This window comes from Gymnoscopelus microlampas (assembly GCF_963454915.1).
Source record: "Gymnoscopelus microlampas genome assembly, chromosome: 4".
Classification (NCBI taxonomy): domain Eukaryota; kingdom Metazoa; phylum Chordata; class Actinopteri; order Myctophiformes; family Myctophidae; genus Gymnoscopelus; species Gymnoscopelus microlampas.
In genome coordinates this window covers 37,710,394-37,732,268 of record NC_139941.1, presented here as the reverse complement: position 1 = coordinate 37,732,268, position 21,875 = coordinate 37,710,394, and the positions used below count along the sequence as shown (strand labels likewise).

Genomic DNA, 21,875 nt, shown 5'->3' with positions numbered 1-21,875 from the left:
TCAGAAATAGACACGGCTGTGTCTAATTAGCTGAATCAATTGTTTACCAATTGCCTTAGCAGCAGCTATACCTTGTGCTATTTAGTTTAAGCATTAAGTAAAAATCTACTTCTGGTGAAAGAAGAAAAATAATTACACAATTTGAGTTAAAGTGCCCGCCTATCGTGTTTCACTGAATTACAACACATACAGAGGGCTCAATAGAGAATTAATTTAGACTAGGACATTTTGGATGGGCTCCAAGCAATCATAGACAGTAGTCTCCAGGATGATGTGTGGATTCACAACACTCCCATAGAGCAGGTTAATTGAATTGATTTCTTCCAACACGTTTCCTGCAGAATCATGATTGACTGACTGCCCACACTGGAAGAAGTGGGAGTGGCTCACAATCTGTAAACCTGGTCATGGAATATTAAGAATCAGTCCTTTGGGCCAGGCAGTATAGGCTCATTTGTGTTCTCCAAGAAAGACACTTTTTTGCCTTGATTTATCCTGGTGTTGAATGAAATCTGGGAGGTGTTCAAAAAGTAATCTAGAAAACTATTGACTCAAGACTTACCAGCAATTGAGCTATAGGTACAACAGGCCGGCATGATAGTCCAGTTAGTATAAACCATAGACTGTAAATAGGTCTGCTTTCTACAGACCGAAAATGAAGCCGATAGTTCAGGAACGTGTATCCTCCCATCTTTAATATATACAGTTGGCCACGCCGGAACTCAAACGCTATTGGTTGAGACCAGACATGTGACCAGGGAACCGGAAAACAACCCCCAAAGAATCCTATTGGTTGGGTAGCTTGTCAATCAAGAGCGGGGCGGGGAATGAATGCTATTGGTTGTGTAGGTTGTCACTCAAATCATCCCGCCCCTCCTGGAGCATAGCCTACTTTATCGTCAATTTTAGAATAAATGGGACCATAATTTAGCAAAACGCATATCCTGATGATTGAAAGGAGACTTTAAACTAGCGACTGGAAGCATATAGAATGTATGACAATTTTTATTACGGTAAGAAAATCTAGTCTAAAGTTTGTCAAAAAAAACATTCACTTGCGTTAAAATAAATTATTTCTGACACCGCAGGTCGGCGCAGGGTAAAACAGTGCCACACTCTGGCCATTCATAAGCTTCCGTGTTGGGCTCATCGTAAATATCCAAGCCTTGGCCCTTGGTATAAACGAAAAAAGCCTGCAACACTGACCATTTTTTACACAGTGAAAAAAGAAAGGATTTCTTTGTCCACAGACCATCATCAGCACTGATCCATGTTTCCCATCTTGGCTTTAAATAGACAACCAGGTGGGGGTCATTGGGAATGGCACAGGGTGCCACCAATCAGCTCATTAACAATGTTGTAGTTAGTAGGGGTTTTCACTGTGTGGATTTTGTCACTTTGTAAATCAATCTGTTGTTTACTTCCGAACACCCTCAAAAATGTTTTGTCAGTGTGCAAGTTTGTCTAGTGACCCATCTCGTCTTCTACTTTTAGCCATTTAGCTGCTCCACTGAAACAATAGTGGTTCAGATGAGGGTTATTGAGGGACTGATAGAGGGATTTACCATCACTTTATAAAACAAAATCATATCGATGACATCTAGATTAGATTAGATGCTTTACGGCATAATAAACAAATCAAAACTTATTTTGGTAGCAATGCATTAAGCTTAAAATCTCTATCTTCACTTTTGCAAAGTACACAAACTAAGTGTAAACCCAAACATGCTTACCACTCATTGGAGTGCTTCAGATAAACTGACATCCTCTCATCTTATTTTGCATAAACAAAACCACAGAACTCATCTAAAATCTTTTCTGCACCAGAAAATCGTTGGTGTTGTCCTCAGTGTGCAACACATTTTATAATTTTGTGTAAATGGAACAATATTCCACTGACAGACAGGAACACAAGGGCTACCAGCAAGTGCCAGTGGCCATGCACTGTTAATCTGATGTGATGATGATTACAGGTCTGCCTGTTATGTGTAGTGTGAATGAAGGCACACTACACTACACGCACGCACGCACGCACGCACGCACGCACGCACGCACGCACGCACACACACACACACACACACACACACACACACACACACACACACACACACACACACACACACACACACCACAGCTGTTCCTCCTTCCTAGAGGATGATGCAGACATTGAAACATGATTTGTCTTAGTTGGCTTAAGGACCTCGGATGTACCTAAGGCATTAACACAGACACATGATCAATATTCATAATTGGAAAACATACAGCCAGACAACTGTGACAGTACACATGTGCTCCCCCATTAAAACACACAAGTGACACATCTGCTGCCAGAATGAATGCCATGATGCATTCATTCAGGGTGTCCTCATGTGTGGAGTATCTGTGGGAAAACCAGGCATATTTCAAAAACATTATTTAGTTAGTATTATTAGTCTCCCCAAAAAGATCATGATGTTAATTGTGTGTTCATGCATTAGAACACGATCTCACAGCTGTGTCATTAAATAAATAAATAAATAGGCTTTAAGGCTTCATTCTAAACGTCTGTAGAAGTAGTCTAGTTTTGTTTTGTTTTGATAAACTGTAGGAAAGCAAAACGACATGGAAATAGGCTAGCCTAGTAGTCTACAGTTGAAGGATGGGAGTGCTTGGTTTTCACAGGACTTGTTATTAAAATAGACCAGTGGTTCTAACATCTTTTCATCAAGGACCCCCAAATTGACACTTAATAGCCCGTGGACCCTCATTTGAAAAGGGACCCCCATAAGAGAAGATTTTTACGGCTCTAGCAGTGATTCTCAACCATTTTAATTTCAAGAACCCCCAGTTTAACATGCATTAGGCTATGGACCCCATTTAATGGCATTTCTATCTCTGGGACCCCAATTTATATTGTAAAATCAATAACGGGTCCAATTGGTTCCATTTGTAGCATACACTCTCAGTGTTACAGACCCATTAGGATCCATTTGGTTCCTAACTATCCATCATTTAGCTGGGGACCCCCTGGAACTCCCTCGAGGACCCCTGGGGGTCCCCGGACCCCACTTTGAGAACCAATGAAATAGACCACTCAGGTGCACGCCCACTTCTGCAACCTTTTGCAGCGCCTGTGCGTCTCAAGCTGGTCTCAAGTACAGACAGAGCTGCCTTTCAGAAAATCGATTGTCTTGCAACATAAGCGTGGAAAACGCTACACTTGGCTAAACTAACTTTACCGTTGACTTGAGCAGATTTGGAGTGAGTGTTGAGAAAACTGTTATCATGCCTTCCTGCGCATTTCCAAGGCGCGCGCGGGTCACTTCTAGGCGCAACTAGGAGACACCAGCGAGGTAACCGGAAGACTCGCCCCAAAACACGCTCACCCCCATTTCTTTTCGCGGACCGCTCGAAAAAGTGGTTCTTGTATTCTTGTATTTGTTTTACTGAGGATATTGGTTTGAAATAAGTTTAGGGTTAGACATAGTTGTACTGAGGTTATAGGAATAAGGTTAGGATTTGGCACCGTTTTACTGAGGTTACGTTTAGGAATAAGGTTAGCCAGCCAGGCATAGTTTACTTTGGTTACGTTTAGGAACACCAGGTGGCGACCGTTCCGAGGTCGCCGGATTTGCCGCGGGGCAACTGTGTTTTTGGGCGAGCGTTTTGGTATTCACCAGCGACCATGCCATAGTTATAATAGCCAGCTACACAACAAAGTTGATTTAAGGCTTTGAAGTGCTGAACGCACCTACAGGGTTTGACGTAGCCTACCTACAGCAGGCTTTTTGCGCGTGGGAGAAGAACCAACTACTTGGCTGGACCCAACATCAGGTCCGTACGGATCAATATGCGCGTAATTGGAATATATCGGCGAGGTGTCCGCTGCAGTGACTCTGGAATAACGTTGTCGTGAATGATGTTCAATACGTCGGGCATCGAATCCACTTCTTTGAATAAAATAGAGGACATTTCCGAAGTTATCAATGGCACCGTGCAGCTTTTCTACGACGTCTTCGTCACAATCAGTCCCACAACCAGCATGTGGAACGAGTCGTGCGGGGAGCTACGGGATTTCGGCCGACCAGAGAAGATCATGATCGGTGTGATGCTGGCGGTCATCACCGCGGTGACAGTGATGGGAAACACGTTGGTGGTGATTGCCGTTAGCGTGGTAAAAAAATTAAGGCAACCTTCAAACTATCTCCTGGTATCCTTGGCCGTCGCGGACCTTTCGGTGGCCATAGCTGTCATGCCGTTTGTTATAGTGACGGACCTAACTGGGGGCAAGTGGCTCTTTGGAGAGGTGTTCTGCAACATCTTCATTGGCATGGATGTTATGTGCTGCACCGCTTCTATCATGACCCTGTGCGTGATCAGCGTGGACAGGTGAGTTATCGATAAGTAAGTTGCTGATTGTTGTCTGCTTAAAATTATGACCAAGATGTTCACACACGCACGCACACGCGCGCGCATACACACACACACACGCACGCACGCACGCACGCACGCGCACACACACACACACACACACACACACACACACACACACACACACACACACACACACACACACACACACACACGCTTGTGTGTCTGTCTGTCTGTATGTAGGCCTATGTATGTTATGTATGTCTACATACATACATACATACATATTCATCCTCATTAAAGGTGGGGTAAGTGCTTTCCTTTGGTTAAAATAAGTGTTAAATAGCTCTATATTGTGTATACTCATTGCTATAGAGCAGGGGGAATCTGTTTGTTTTATTTTCTTGATAGTCAGTGTGCCATATCAACATTAAGTTAAATTATGACACCACATCAAAATAAAATATTTCCAACATATGTTGATTGTCCATATACATCAAAACCTTTTTTTTTTCTTCTTCTGAAATATTTTCTTTCACAACAGGACATTGTAATCATAATAACTCCAAGACTCCTTCCCAGGTCAGAGTGCAGAGTTTGAATGAATGTAGAATGATGCATACAGATGTGAGGGGACTTCATTTAATTGACTACATTAAAAATATATTTCATTTTACAAGAAAAAACCTCTCTCTCACACTTATGCCAGTGTGCCAGTGATTACCCTCCCCTGTGCCAATGTTGGCACCCATGCATAAGGTTGCTACCCCTGCTATAGAGTGTTTGTTCAGTAACAGGAGTCTCCATCTCTCTCCAGCTCTTCATTAAACATAAAATGCATTTTCAGGTCGGGATTTTTATCCACTTATCCACAGAGAACTCAGTCAGGATATCGATAAAACAAGTCAATTGGAAGTGATGACACAAAGAAATGAGCAGACAAAATTGGAACTGGAACACTATTACAATGAAGTTGATAAATGGGTACTCTCTCCCGATAGGCTGAAATTTTGTCACCAAGCTGAAAATGAATTTTGTTTATTAAAGAGCTGGAGAGACAGGGAGACTCCTGTTACTGAACAAACTCTCTATAACAGGGGTCTTCAACGTTTTTCAGGACAAGGACCCCTTAGCTGAGAGAGAGATGAAGCAGGGACCCCCACTACATATTGCATAAAATAGTGTTGCAGATTAAACTTCATAGATACCTTCTTGTTTGACAGCACTATCATCATTTTTGTGTAAGTTCATGTTCTTTTGTTTGTATCTTTTCTATTATGTGGGATTCATGTTAATGGCTCTGTACTTGGTCTGTCTTTTTTCCCTCTACACCAAACCTCTTGGCCGAAAATAGCCGATCCTACAAGCTCACTTGTAGATCTGCTATTTTTTGGCTAATGCTCCCCTCAGAATAGGGATGCTAGAGTTCAAGTGGTTCACAATCAGAATCAGAATCAGGGTTACAAGGTAAAAAAGTGGGTGAAATTCGCTTTCGTACAACATTCCCATCGCAACGTTATTTCCATAGAAAGAAGAGGGGGAGGCAGAAGAGGGGGGGGGGGGGGGGGGGCAAGTGTGAAGGGAGATCAAACAGGAGAGCAACAAAAAGGCCAAACAAGTTATCTGCATATTTACACTAGTACCTGAGATTTAAAAATATGACGAAGGTGCCTAAACAACATTCTTATCACACAAAGATTTGGCGGCCCCTATATAGTAACTCTGAGGGCCCCCTAGGGGTCACGGACCCCCTGTTGAAGACCCCTGCTCTACAGTAATTCTATTACTATCACAATATAGAGCTTTTGAACCTTTTAACAAAAAACATTTTGTTTAACCAAAATATATCACTTACCCTACCTTTAATAAGAAGTATCTATATGACATGGTTCAGCAAAAGATCCTTGTCTCTAGATCCACAACTATCCTTGATGGCCTTGGAGTGGCTCATCCTTTCAAAGCATTCTCCCCTGGGCCTTTCCTGTAATGTCTATCTCTCAGCTTTGCTTTAAGCTGCCCATTCACCTTAGGGACACTGCTGTTGCTGGCTGGTGAGATAGCACTCTAGATCTAAATCTATCCTTGATGGTACTGGAATGGATTCCATTAAAAGCCCTTTCTCCCATGTTTTCTTTCATAGTGTTTATCTCTGTGTCACTGTACTGCCCACTCTAAAGAGAGTGTCAGGTGTGTGAGGTGTTTTCATGACGTCCTTGGTCCTGGGAGAGGTGGGTGGTTGGGTTTAACTGTTATTTTATTTTATAACTTTTTCTTTTGTTGTGGTAATTTTATGTTGTGTGTGTTGTGTTGTATATGTATCTTGTTTTGATGCATCTATGTATACTATGTTATGCTGGCATAATATTGTTTTTGTGATATAATTAATAAAAACAATTGATTTGAAAAAAAAGAAAATAGTTCATCATGTTTCATGTTTCATTTGGCCAAACGTCAGAGTGAAACCGCTAACAAAGGAACCACACTTTTAAAACCAACACACTGTGGTTTTAAAAGGAAGAAGACTCCCTTTTAAGACATGAATATAAAAAAGTGTGCTCCTTGGAACGCAGATCTCCACCAGGCCTGGTTGCCTACCCTGGTCTGTGTCAGTCGTGGGGTGCAGCCATCAGGAAATGAAGCTCCAGGTTTAAATAGAGTTTGTACAACAGGTGGTGTAACGGTTCGCTTTTGTGACACCTCCTATGGGTAGACGTGAAAGCGATTTTGGACGTGCGCCCAATGGAACGACACATGATTCCAATTTGGGTATAATTGGATTTTGCGTTCATCATACATGGCAACTTTTGTAAGAAATAGCAATTACTGGAAAAGTATCATGGTTATTGTCATGACTAACAAGACCATTTGTGCCTAAGTTTGTAGGGGGAAACAATATCATGTTTCTGCAACAAACAGCGATATTTGTAGCATTTGTGGTGCCCCCATGGGTGTAAGTGAAATCGCTTTTGGCATTGCGTTGTTTAGAGACCCTTTAATCAATGTTTGATTAAAATTTGGGGCAGATCGAACTCCCATGATTCATGGTTTGTGCCATTTTTTTCTAAAAGGACCCTCTCGCTAACTTTGGAAGCCAGTCGTAGCCAATCAGAACGGAAGTGTGAGATGTGGACAAAGTTTGTCATCATGATCCAAGGAATTGATTGTATGGCCCGCGGTTCAAGAGTTATAGGCCAAAACGTGAAGTGCACTGTTATAGTGCCACCATAAGGCCGATTTGAAAATGTTGGAGTAATGGTTCTTCCTTGGCCTCCTGGGAGTGTGCGTGCAAAGTTTCATGCTGATCGGACCGACAGTGCCCCGAAATTTGCTGTGCACAGACACACAGACAGACAAATGGACCGACAGGGGGCGAGACCGCAATCCAGGCCTCCGGCCGTTCCGGCCAGGAGGAGATAATAAGCATTAACAAACAATACATTTCCCAGTTCCAGTAATTTAAGGGACCATTCATACATGGGTTAGAATTCAAAGTAACTGGAGAAGATTGATGCATAAGTGGTTAGAAGGAACGTGGTGGCTATTCACTCTAGCATACTCATTACCTGGCTTTTATTATGGCAATCATTTCCAAGAGAGCATTCTGTACTGTGATGTAATGCTGTAGGTATCCTCAGCAGCACCAGGGCATGTGATGCCAGGGCCCATATATACTGAAAATAAAACAGTAAAAACCAAGCAAGAAACATTGCTGCACATTCATCTTGTTGCCACAAGGGTTGGTATAGTAATCAAATAAAACACAGCTGTTTTTTTATGGGGATTATTAATGCAGGTGGAATGTGTCTTTGACAATCACATGAAACAACTTGTTCTATAATAAATAGATAGAATTATCAAGTAAGATCAAGGATCAAGATTTATCTGCCACTACAGGTGAAAGCAGCAAAATGCAAGTTTGAGGGCCACAAAATACTGTGCAACAATAACATTACAATAACAATAATTTAGACACTAAGATATTAGTAACAACATCAGTGTAACACAAATGCATTATAAACATATTTATAATTCATTATAATGTGTTTATAACATTATATAGTTATATATACATATTCATAATAGCAATAATCATAACAAAGCATTTTATAATGACTATTCTGATAAATATTCTGAAAATCGTAGATCTACAAGCGTTGCCCAGTTGGGTTGTTGATTATTTTTTATGCAGTAATGGTCTTTTTTTTAGGTATTAAATTAGGGCTGTAGGTATTTTTTATTAGGTATTAAAAAGTTCATAAAAGTCCTTAAATTGTCACTTCACTGTCATCTGGGTACCCCCCCAAAATCCCCACAGGTTGAGAACCACTGTGCTACATAAAACCTATTTTAAAGGTTCAATATATCACATTTGTCAAATGGTGCTATAGTTGCCTAAACTAAGCTGAAAAAACACCTCTAGAACCTCAAAAAAGTGGTTCTGAAACATTTTTATGTCAACCCTCAAACTGTATTGCCGCAGTCCCCCACGTGAAAGGATTGTCTGCCAGGGACACCCATAAGAGACGATTTGTCAAGATTTGTCAAAAATAGCTTCAGTTTAGTGAAGCTTCCTTTAATGTAGAGTAACTGCAGCTTGCCCAACACGGGCAGAGACGATTTACAACTGGTAATCTTTCAGAGTCTTAATGTCCACTCACATTCAACTAAGTCCAATCTGTCAGAGAGTCAGAGAGAAAGATGGAGAGTGGTATTATGGCATGCTTCTTGGCAGAGACTTTCGGTCTACTGAGAACATCTTTTTAGTTCTGGAAATTGTTTCCACTGGCTTGTGGATTCCTAGTTGCCTTTAAAAAAAGGCAATGGTAAGATTTTAGTTCATTTTTAAGCCCTTTAAAATCAAAGTGAAATATATAGAATACACTATGTATATATCTCTCTCTCTATATATAATATCTATATCTATCCATCTATCTCTCTCTCATATATATATATATATATATATATATATATATATACATATATATACATATAATATATATATATATATATATATATATATATATATATATATATATATATATATATATATATATATATATATGTGAAAAAATTTTTTTTTTCTTTTTTTTTTTTACAAAACATTTTTTTATGTTATCATTAATTCATGTTTTATCAGTTAATTTACTCAATTTACCCACTTTTTGCAAAAATGTTTTGATAATAAACGTGCACGCGGGGGGTCGCGGGAAATAATATCATTATTTTGGGGGTCGCGGCCTGAAAAGGTTGAGAACCCCTGTTCTAGCAAAGGAAATAATCCAACAGCATTTCATTGTCACACCAGCTTTTCAGAGGGATTCAGTTCTGTACGCTTTATTTACATTTTTGTGAAAACATTCTGCCAAGTAGGTTACTATTTCTATGCATTTGATGTAATTACCTCGTGTTTACCTTGCTTACTAGGTAAACACGAGCGTCTGCTAAATGCCTAAATTGTAAGTTATGTTTTTGCCCCTGTCTGTTCGTCCTCCTGTCTCCAACATATTTTTAAAGTAAATGTCAGATTGCTTTGAAATTTCCTGCTCCCAGGTTGACCCCATGGCCAAACTTTCAGTTATGAAATACGTGCAGACCTATCTGCCAAACCCTTGGTCGTACAGACACAATTTCCTGGGCACACTGATGCACCCAAGAGGAAGAAACCTATTGATTTGTGACCTCGTAACCTTTCCTCTAGCACCACCAATTAGGCCAAACTTTCAAATGAGCAAACTGGGGAGATGGAGGTCTACACTCTACTGAGTGCCTTGTTGTTTTGCAGTTATGGAATGCTTGTTGCAAGGGACAACTACATGTGTAATAAACGGAAAAATTACAATCAGAACAAATTACAGCCAAAATGACTAACATGTCTGCACTGGTAGGAGATTGAATGTATATGATAAAAAGGAAGATGAGATAAAACTTTAAAAGTGCACTCCTCAGAGCGCAGGTCACCTCCAGGCTGGGTTGCCTACCTAGTGCCTGCACATAGGGGGGGTTGTTGTCCAGGGTGTTTTAGGGGAAGGCTTAGTATTCCTGTGTTAGCTGATCTAAGTGGGCAGGAAGGGTTGTAGGGTTTGAAGATTTGTGCTGCCATGCCTTTGGTTGCCTTGTCCGCCACCACCAGTGTTTTGTGCTGGGTACGGACAGCAACTGGATGCCAATGAAAGGAACGGAAAAGGGGGTAGACGTGAACATTTGGGGAGGTTGAAGACCTGGCGTGCTGCAGCATTCTGGATCATTTGGATGGGCTTATGTAAATGAGCATGACAGGAGGCCAATAAGGAGGAAATAGCAGTGGTCAAGCTTTGAGATAACTGAGGTCTGGATAAGGAGCTGAGCAGACTCCTGGAGGATCTGATCCTTTGGATATTGTTAAGTGTAAACGTGTGCCTTGAAGGACATCTGACTGTCCAGGATAACACCCAGGCTCTTGGCAGTTGGAACAGAAGCCACCAGGGAGTTGTTGATGGAAGTAGTGTGATCCTGCACTGGGCAGCTTACTGAGGCTAATGCTTAAAATGTACTATAAATGACTCACTGAATCAGACACACTAAATCAGACCATCTACTCTGATGCTTGGGAATATCACAGATGAATACATGGGTGAGCACTATATACTGTAGTCCCCCATATATACAATCTCTCACCACGAAGGTTAGGTGCACCACTGTTGCGCTGGCTATCGATTGTTTCTATACTGTAAGAGCTCCTTATGGTTCAATGGCGAGACGTATGTAAGGATGCTCAGCGAAACACTGGGTCACTGTGGTGGAAATAATCTGTGACATTTCCCCTGTCATTGCGTCTTGGCAGTCTGAGCCCCCTGGCTTGGATAAACACAGATGAGAGACTGAGTGTGACAAGCAGAGAGAGATGGATGAGAGAATCAGGGGAAAGTGAAGGTGAGTGTTGGAGAGAAAGGGAGGGGTGGGACTTAGATGGAGAGAAAGAGGAAGAGAGAGAGCAGGGGGACAGAGAAACAGATGAGGAGGAGAAAGGGTGAAGAGTTCCCACTTCACAGTGACTGTGGATCATACTTAAGTGGTGTTGAATGTGTATGTGCAGTCTCTCTGCTCAATGGGGCCTTAACCCCATTGAGCATGGCTCAACAGCTCAGTTAAATTAATCTCTAATCAATGTATTCATTTCTATGTCTATTTAACAAGGTGCTTTTCATCGACCGTCCCTAAACCGTCCTTTCCTTAGTCCATCCTTGCTCCATAACAAACAAACAAACTTCTCCGAAACCTTGTTGTGTCCTCCAGCCTTTTTCTCCACTGAGACAGCGTCTCCATGTTTTTAACCCCAGTGCCACAGCTGAGCTGGGTCCCAAATTGCTCCCAATCAACTGATTCTCATCAGCTGTGATCAGCTGGCACAATGTCTGTCAAATAAAGGACTTCCTGTCACAACACCACGAATATACACCTTCAAAAATAAAAGCTTGAACCGCGGGTCCGTTACATATCTACTGTGAATAGTACTGAAATTGAAAGAGTCTCAAATACCTTGGCTTGATGAGGGATTTACTTTTAAATACCGTGTGGGAGTTCTTACATGGCAGCAGATGATTGAACTGAGAGCCAAGTTCAGCCAAGTTCGCTATGATTATCAGAAAGAGTTGTTGTCGAAGCAGTGTCTCTTGTCTCTTTTGGATTATGGAGATGTAATTAATAGACATGTGGCAGCCTCCACTCTTACGCCCCTATATAATCAGACCACTAGTGATAATTATGGTACTCAAGATTGTCCCCTATATAATAAGGTTGGTTGATTCGCTCCAGTAGAGAGACGTGAGTTGCATTGTCATCTGTTTGACTGTTTCTATATAGACGGATTTCCGCGCAACGTCATCACAGAGCAGAATGCGCAATCTGCGCATGCTCGGGGGAAACGAACCGGAAGCGCCGTTCACTCTGTTGTTGTGTTTGGGAGTTAGATAGCCATAATTCTGCTATTATAGGCATAATAGGCATAATGCTGCTATTATATACAAACAGATCCAACTTCCGACAAATCATTTTTATTGAGTAAACAAGGTATTACAAACTGCATAATTTAATCTACTTTCATTAAACCCGGTGAAGATCATTTCTTTTATGAATGGACATTTGACCAGAGCTGCTGCGGGTAATGGCGCCCTCTATAGGCTTACCCCTCCTCTGCACGGTCATATCCTCTCATGTTTACTAACAGGAAACCCGTCTATAAAGCCATAATTGGAGATTGTTCAAATTACATGTCTTCATTATTGGAATGGACAATGGATCAAATAATTGGCTCACACTTAAATTACCTAGAGTGTGTACTGGCTTTTATGCCCCCCTACCTCATGGAATACCCTGGCTGCATGATACACTGAAATTAGAAACTGTAGTGTGCATGGGTCTGTTTAGATTAACCTTGGTGACCAAACAGGTCACCATAATATGTAAAAGTTTTTAAATGATTCTTTTAAAATGTGTTTAAAAAAAAAAACATTTCAAAATACTGTGATGCAGAATAATATATTTACTCGATGACACTGTATATGAGTTTAATTACACAGTATAATTAAAATCCATTTTGATTATAAATAAAGCTTGAATGAGTGAATCAATTAAATAAAGAGTAACCCCAATAGTAGCCTCATGAGCCAACCTCTGTTCACTGTCGTTGTCCCAGTCGGGATTCTTAAACCCACTGCCCTTAAAATTCAGACCCCATTAATAAAACATCCATGCTAACAGAGTCTCTATATACTACACCAGTGGCGTCAATCCGTCTTGAGGCTGGAGGGGGTCCGCGCGTCACATATGCACGCGTGGTTATTCCCCTTTTATTTCGCGTTTTTTCGCGGTTATTCCCCTTTTATTGCCGTTTTGTATTACTTTAATTCGGTTAATTCGGTACAAAATAATGTACTCCATGAAGTGTATATGTATGGGAAAAAGGAAACGTTGCAGCTAGGGGGGGGGCTTATTTAATTGTTTTTATATATATATATATTATATATATTTTGTTATCAATTATCATCAACATTGGCCATCATCTTCAGTTTCAAAGTGCTTCTTCTTTTACTTTATTTCAGTTTTAGGGTTAGGGTTAGGTTAGGGTTGTGTTATTTAATTCTAATTTTTGCCTGATTTTACCGATTTATTATCAAAAATAAATAAATTAATCAAAATATATATATATTTTTTTGCAAAATCTATTGGGTGGGCCAGCTTTATACCCAGGCCCACCCATGGCTGCATGATGAAAACAGAGCTAACAAATGTTCTCTTTTGGGGGTCCCTGGCACAAAACATTTTCAGATGGGGGTCCATGGCCAAAATCAATATATTAAAATATTTTCAGAATAGCAGATCTACAAGCTCACAACACGTTGCAACGCTTGTGAGCTTGTAGATCGGCTATTTTCAAAAGTTTAAATAGGGCTGAAGTGGTTTATGTATGTTTTGTCAATTAAAATCAAGCTGCAAAGGCAAAGAAATATAGTAGCTAAATTTTCAAATAATTGTAGTGGAGTAAAAGTAGGCTATAATATTTGCCTCGGAGATGCAGTGGAGTAGAAGTAAAAGTAATGCAAATTGGAAATACTCCGGTCAAGTAAAAATACCTTAAAATGATATTTGAGTACAGTACATGTACTAGTTACTTTCCACCACTGTCAGCATTAGATTTACTCACCTTCTGCAAAGATGACGAAAGAGAACACACTTTTGTCCTAAGGCATATTGTCTTGGTTTCAGAGAGCATGGTGGTAAATATGAACTTTTGCCCTAAAGTATTTATATTTATATTCCTTTTATATTCCATATCGTTCACGTCTGTGTTGTTTACGTTTACTGATGGGACTCATGGGAGAACGGAGAACGGAGGCTTGACCCACGTCGTCAAGGGACCTTCGTGGAAATCTGTTTCCTTTCAAAATGATGCACATTTCATAATCAGAGTTTTTTTTATCTATACTTGTAATGTTATAATTCCACATACGTTTTATTTTGATACTACTGGAAATAGAAGTAGCCAGGTCCCAAACCATTTTGGGATTTACACGGGGGGGTTCGTCATATCGTGTACACACTGGCCTACAAGTGGGCGTGCCTTCAGATCAGGAAGCAGGCCGCGCTTTACCCAATCAAATGTAGTGGGCGGGATTTACGTGTGTACCGATCCTTCCCCACTAGAAACAAACCGAAACTCATTTAACAATAGCGTCCTCGGAGCAGACAAAACCACGGAAAGATATACACATTTTAACTTGCTCTTTCATCATAGAAACAAGTGGGCTTATAACCAAAACGATCCATGTTCTCTGGGAGAAGTGGTGTTAGTGTTCCGTGTAGAAATATTGTTAGTGGGAATGAAAACATAGTCGCACCACCGGAAGTGAAAGGCTGAAGGCAGACCAAAACCCCGGTTTCCTTGCGCACGGGTGCTCCATTTAGCTCCCCCCAGAGCTAAGTGAAAGAGTAAAAAACAGCAGAGGGCGCTGTTTTTCCTTTTTTATTTGGCGATGGGTTCCCAGATTGCACTATATATAACTATATATCCAACCCAGGGTTGGCATCATGGCTATTCTGCAAATGTATGCTGGAGTGGACTGGTCCATACCCTTTTCAGCTGAAAATATTATTTTTTTCATAATTTTGTTGCACCATGACTGTTCTTGCTGAAGCATAAATCAGGCTGTATTTACAACAGTGTCCCTCTTGTGTATATTTTGCTGCTTGCATTGTTGTCAGGGAAGGTCCCTTTGATTTGATTTGATTTGACTTATTAGAAATGCAATAAAACCACAGGGTTACAGCAGTTCGAGGATAAAGTATTGGACTTACAAGCAACAGTTAAGTTAACTGTTAATTTAATAAGTTAAGTTAACCCTGACAACAATGTTCGTAGCGCGGACAAGAGAGGGTATTAAAGACTTACAGTACTGCTTTGACTGCACTGATTGGAGGGTTTTAAGAGCCACAGCCACAATCCTGGATGATTACACTGACATTGTGATGTCAAAGATTAGTTTTTGTACAGACAGCTGCATTTCCACCACAACAATGACAAGCCTCACTCTAATGTAGATGTCTGCAGAATGGTGATAAACAGCGCTACAAACCAACACTGACGAAAGGAATCAAATCTGCCAAGCAAGGTACCTGAATGAGTTGTACTGCAGGTTTGAGAGACAGAAAGGCCTAGTTCATGGTTCCTTGCCTCCTTTCACTGGTGCAATATGTCTCACACTCCAGCATTGTCTGCAACCAAACACAGAGGGGTTCTATGCAGCCCATAAAATGAAACTATAGGCAAACAAGGGCGCAATAATGTTGGCACGCTTCCAATTGTCAATTGGCTCATCAAACTGTCCATGGCATGGCAATGACTGGCTCAGACAAAATATAAACACTGTAGACCTGGTGGGTTTATTTGAAAATGAAGAATTTAGGAAATGCCTTGTTTGTAAACTACCAGAGCATGGTTTCTGCAATGACTACCGTCTGTTTCATGTCATTTTAATTGTAAATTCATTTGAAAAGGATCATCATTTATCATTGCTTACACCAATTCTGCAGATACATGTCACACAAATCAGTAGAGCAACACTGCAAGAGCTTCCACTTCTTTTATTCTATGCCTATTTGAGCTTTTGTATTGGCATATGAAACAAAGGGAGACATGCTGTGCACTAAATCGTAGAAAGGATTTGAAATAGATATGAAATAAAGGAAATACATTTCCTTATTCCAAATATGTAAGACACAAGCAAAGCCAATTCACTGTTTCTTGTCTGTAGTATGTACAGTTCAGGTTATGTTTGAAGCCCATGACTGTTGGGTAATGTACTCAACTCCCCAAACCTTGGATGATGTGTGGAGGGTGGAGAGCCCTGCTTCAGTTGTTCTGCACGGATGCTGTCAGTGTAAGGGGACCTAGTGTTTTAAGAGAGCAGACAGCTGCTTCCAGGAAGGTGGCTAAGATCATGAATAGTTCATAGAGCAGACAGCTGCTTGTACTGTACTTCCAGGAAGGTGGCTATAAGATCATGAATAGTTCAGGCAGTTCTTCCTCAACAGGATTGATTTGGTCATACAAAAGTATAAGACTGTCTGCTGTTTTCAGGGGGGTGATGGGGCATTTGGGGGGTTCCTAGAAAGTTTGCACATAATGTAGTTAGAAGTGCATGTCATTTTCATAGGCTTGGATTTCATGTGCCTTGTTTGTCCACTTGTTCTACAGAGACTGCATGGTCTTTTGTAGGCTCCTTCCCTGCAAAAGAACTGCTGGCTAATAGTACTGAGTGAGGGGGTTTAAGGTTGCCTTGTGTGCTTTCTATACTCAATGGTAATGTGCTAATAATGTAATGTTCTAGGGTAGCACCCATCCAGGGACCAGCATTCACAGCCATATAGGAGAACAGACTCTACAGTCGCAGTTGTGGTGGGTGGATGGTGTTGAAGGGGCTTCATGAAAAGGAAAGCTATGGATGTGCTTATAAATTTACATTATTTTATTTGAAAACAAAGATCAATCACAATACAATGTATCACAATATTAATCCATAAACATGCCAATACACATTTTAGAACGAACTGTATATTGGAATATTGAGTATAAAGCTAGCTATAGAGTTAATTATCTTAATGCTCAGGTATGGTATGGTAGCCCATTCCACAGAATGGCAGCTGAGGGAACCATTTGTGGCATATATATGGTTTTCCGTAATACGGGTAAAGAAATTGCACAGGTTAATTATTGCACAGGTACTTTGTGACATTATATAGACAATCCTGTGAAATAGCCACAGTTTAATCTGCAAAGCTCTCTCTTCCACTCTCAGCCATCTGAGGCTGATAAAATGAGCTGGAAAGAGAGGGGTTCTAGATGGAAGTTTATAGGTCAATCGCACACATTTCTTTAGTTTTGTGATGTCTGTGTTCTTTTTGACAATCATACTGTAGATGTACTGTTATAGCAGGAAAGGCATGCAAAATCCCCTCTTCACAGCCGCCATGAACTCTGCATTGACTCGGGGGGGATTCTGATCTTCCAAATCACTGGCACACACATCCTAGTCGCCTCCACATTCGCAGTGCCATAGCGCTCATACAGTACTTTGTGTTAGCAGCTCAAAGCGATTCCTCACCTCCACTATGTATCTGGCTTGAAGGTGGTAGTTCTTAATATTATGTGAAACAGTCCGGGGGCTTATGTAACTCAACAAAAAATGGCTGGGGAGTGGGACTACTGCACTTCACTGGTGTTAAATTTATACGCTCTGTTAGTGATCTGTGGTTGTGATACTTATGCGAAGGGCTGGGTGCTTCATCAACTCTGATCACCTGAAGTGGCCTTTTCAAAGCTTGACTACAAAATGAATATAAGGGACCACAGCACTAAAAATGTACTGAAAGTAGTCCATATATCTCATGGGATTTTGTTATGTATTTGTGTACAGTATATTGTCTGTTTTTAAATTTAAGATGGTGAAATTTCCATACATCGCCAAAATGTATTATTCTTGTCCATAATTTGTATTCCGCTTGTATTTACACAGTATATATACACAGTACACACACACACACACACACACACACACACACACACACACAGTATATATGTATATATACACAGTATATATATAGTATATATATATCTTTTTTTATAGAAACAGTCCGCACTCACGGTAATCTTTCTTAGAATTTTTTAATTTACCGCAGCATCAGTCTGTGACAAACGGATGTGTTTCGGCTACTTAGGCCTTCATCAGCGTCGTTTCAAATGCTAATGAAGGCCTGAGTAGCCGAAACGCGTCCGTTTGTCAGAGACTGCTGCTGCGGTAAATTAAAAAAATCAAAGAAAAATTACTTTGTGAGTGTGGACTGTTTCTATAGACTGTTTACTAAGAGTCTGCATGCACCCGTCTGTCCACTCAGCTCGGGACTTCTGTCCCATAGTATTTGGATACATACATCTATATACAGTATCTACTGTATATAGAATTCCAATCCTAAACAACCAATGCACCATTTACTGTATCAACTACTTTTGGAAATGCCTTTTTGGGTTAAATTCTTCTCAGTTTCACTGTAGGAAAGTCCTTGTTAACACAGTAATTGTGATTGGATGCCCCTTGATTGATACAGACCTACAGTAATTAGGTTCAGCTTGCATGTTTCACTCAGTCAGTTTTAGTTTGTTTGACCTGAGGAGCTGTTTATCAGCTCGCAGGGCTGATCAGTGAAGAGACGCTGCAACTAGTTGACACTTTTGCAACACTTTCACAACACTTTTTCAACACTTTTTCCTAATTTATTTAATCGAAATGGGACTATGGGATCTACAGTAAACATGTCCATGCGATATTGTGTTAGGCTACAGTATATATCTCTATGGTAAATTTGTGGCAAAACATAGGCTCCGGCCTTTGGCCGTGTGGCCTGTTGGAGACAAAAAGACTACAGTAGCCTGGCATGGCCCGGTCTAGCAGATTTGTCTGGTTTCCATGATAGAAAAAGACCACTGGCCCAGACAGTGTAAAAACCAAACTGTCGTCGTCAACTAAGAGGAGTTTTTGCAAAGTTGTTTCAGTCACTTCTAGACACACGCAGTGTCAATATCCTGGAAATTCTCAATAATCCATCCTGTTGCAAAGCGTCAGGCGCAAGTTGTTGCCCCATTGTGGACCGCAGATAGGTTTCAGGCCTGAAAAATATCTTTCTAAATTGCAGTTTGTTACAGGGACAGAGAGGATTACCTTTCAGAAAGTGCACTACACATTGAAAAGAAGTTAGCCGAACTCCTCTGCAATGACTAAAATTTCCGCCTTGCTCTAGCGGTTAATCTGACATTGCTTTAAACTGAACAGTGCACATCTTATGTTTGCCAATCACATTAAAACTATGACTTTTCAGTGGGAGGGTCATACTTGTTTTGGAATGTGGGCTATGCCACGCAGTGTATGCTGGGTGGAGTTTGCCATCAAATCAATGTAAATGTGGTCCCTCCCGACTGGCGCATACAGTATGAGTAGTCCTATCAAGCTCATTTTCCCCATGGGTACTTGGCCCTTGCCATGGGTGCTCGGACCCGTAAGCACTCACATAATCGTCAGGTTAATGCAAAGGACACATTTCCCCTCACACACCAAATGTGTCTGGATGCACGTATGGGAGAGTGCTTGTAGGAATTGGGCAAGCTTGCTCTGCACAGAGGGTGGTATGTGGGCATGTGTGCACACCGAGCCAAGCTCTCAATGTCATTAGCCAGTGACCTGAGTGTTTCTCCTGGCAGCTTGTGCCTGTTGCACAGCTCTGAACGAAGCGGTCTTGGCTCTAAACTCTTACCAAAACGTCTGTGCAGAGCCCGCACCAGTGCATCATAGTCTCTCCTATCCACTGCACTGAGCATAAGCAAGCAAGATAAGATCATTTGTGTGGCACATAGCTAGCTGCAGGGCTTTATTTCTGGCAGACCAACACCTCACAGTTCCAACTTGGAAAGCATCACAGTCAGCCTTATCAGAGTATTTCTTTCAGCATCTTGACATTCACCATCACAAACCCCCTTTGTAAAATAGAAAATACCAGGCTGTCAATGAGCAAACAGGCATCACTTTTGCCGTTCTTGTCAAAATAAGTTTAGCTGCGTGCAAACAATTACTAAATGACAGACAAGACAGGTCAGTCTAGTTTGTCATTTTTTTAAGGGGCAAACCAAGTGCTGGTCGCAGCTTATTACAAATGATGTGCTTGTTTGGAATTGGACTTATATCTGACACCAGCAATAATGCTATTTTGCCCCGTTCTGTGTGATTGATTGATTCTGCATTGTGCTTGTCACCCACTCTACCCTCCAATCTTCAGTGGGAGCCTAAAGGAAAGGGCAAAAATGCTGACATGGTTTCTAAATGTGGTTTGGTAGTGTGACATAAATCATTTTATGTGATTGGCACGATGAAGACTTGGTTCATTATTCATCTGACTAGAATGGGAAAAAGGCAATAGAAGTTTCACCAGGCAGCAGGATAATGGGTTTCCATAATGGAAGCGAGAGATACTGTAGTATACACAAACCACAGATGACATTGGAGATTGATTGGAGATTAGCATAGTGCTGAATGTTTAACATATCCACATGCTGTTAATATTCCCATTCCTATTGCTGATCCTCAAATCTAGACTGACTTACAAGTTAAATCCTTGCCATTACAAGCATCAAGGGAGTGCATATGTCAAAAGCATAGAGAGAATATTCTATGATTATATAGGAAAATCGTGTGAACACATATTACCCTCACTATGATTGTAGATGGCGTGTGTGTGTATGTGTGTGTGTGTGTGTGTGTGTGTGTGTGTGTGTGTGTGTGTGTGTGTGTGTGTGTGTGTGTGTGTGTGTGTGTGCGTGTGTGTGTGTGTGTGTGTGTGTGTGTAGGTTATAATAGTTTTGCCTTTTTTCATTAGATTTTATTTGTATTTCATTTAGACTTTTTGTTTTCAATTACTATTTAAAGTGGGTTTGCAATTTCTTTTTTCAAAATACTTAGTTTTAGTTTTCTTTTTTTTTATAGTATACCTTGCTTTAGTACTTTATGTGTTAAGGTGCACTGTACTGTTTTTGCTGTCTTGTACGTGCATTACAGGAATGGTAAAATCATGATTATCCACCTTGTCAGACTGTGCGAGTTGAATTGAGTCTACCTGTCACATTGTACAATTAAAGTATGACCTATATCAGCTAATGTATGCCGGGGCAATGTTTTACCTTGATAAAACAAAACATTGATCTTGAATGGGCAGAAAAGGACAACAAAGGTTGCCATTTCTTCAAAGGGAACTGCTAATATCTATTCTACAGTATGCCATTTTTTATGAAATTCTGCACAAAGTCTAGCAGATAGTGACACATAAACTTTTAAAATTGCGTTCAAATTTGGGAAAAACATTTGTGTAGCAATAAATTGTCAATTTGGAGTGCTGTCATTGCCTTCTTTATCATTAACTGATCCAGTGCACAGTTTTCAAGTTATAATTGTGAGTCGAGAATGTTGCATACATTTTTTTACACACAATGGGCCATATTTAGACGAGCAATGGCACAGGGCACAGGATGCAGTGTGCCTTGTGGTGGGTAAACTTTGCGTTACCTGAGCATAAAGTGATGTGCACAGCGCAAACAGCGCAACTCTGAATTAGTCATGGGGATGTTCTCAATTTTTCTGGGCAAGTCTAATTTAGACCAACCAGAGTGTAGTCTCCTATTCCCTTTAAGTTGTTGCACCTTCATCATAGCACATTGTTATTTAAATGACATATTTAGCTGACACAAAAATGTTCTGCTGACCAAAATTGTATTTGATCATCTGCAGGAGTTTCAGTTTCAGTTCAGATCAATTTTATTTATAGTGCAACATCACCCCAGGGGGTCTCCGTGCACTTCACAACAGTCATACAAAAAAAACACAGTAGCAAAGAAACACAGTAAAATGTGCCTGCACGTATGGTCAAACAATTACCATGCAGCAGTGCACAGCTGC

General features: G+C 40.7%; 1 protein-coding gene across 1 annotated transcript in view; it reads left to right on the top strand.

Annotated features, from left to right (window-relative positions):
• Nucleotides 1–3,898: 3,898 nt before the first annotated feature.
• htr7c (5-hydroxytryptamine (serotonin) receptor 7c) overlaps nucleotides 3,899–21,875 on the top strand; it is a gene marked incomplete at both ends in the record, with an annotated part of 33,621 nt that continues 15,644 nt past the window's right edge. Inside the window, one exon of the mRNA XM_084055057.1 lies at nucleotides 3,899–4,368. Coding sequence (XP_083911183.1) covers nucleotides 3,899–4,368 — 470 coding nt within the window. The remainder of the gene's footprint in view (nucleotides 4,369–21,875) is intronic.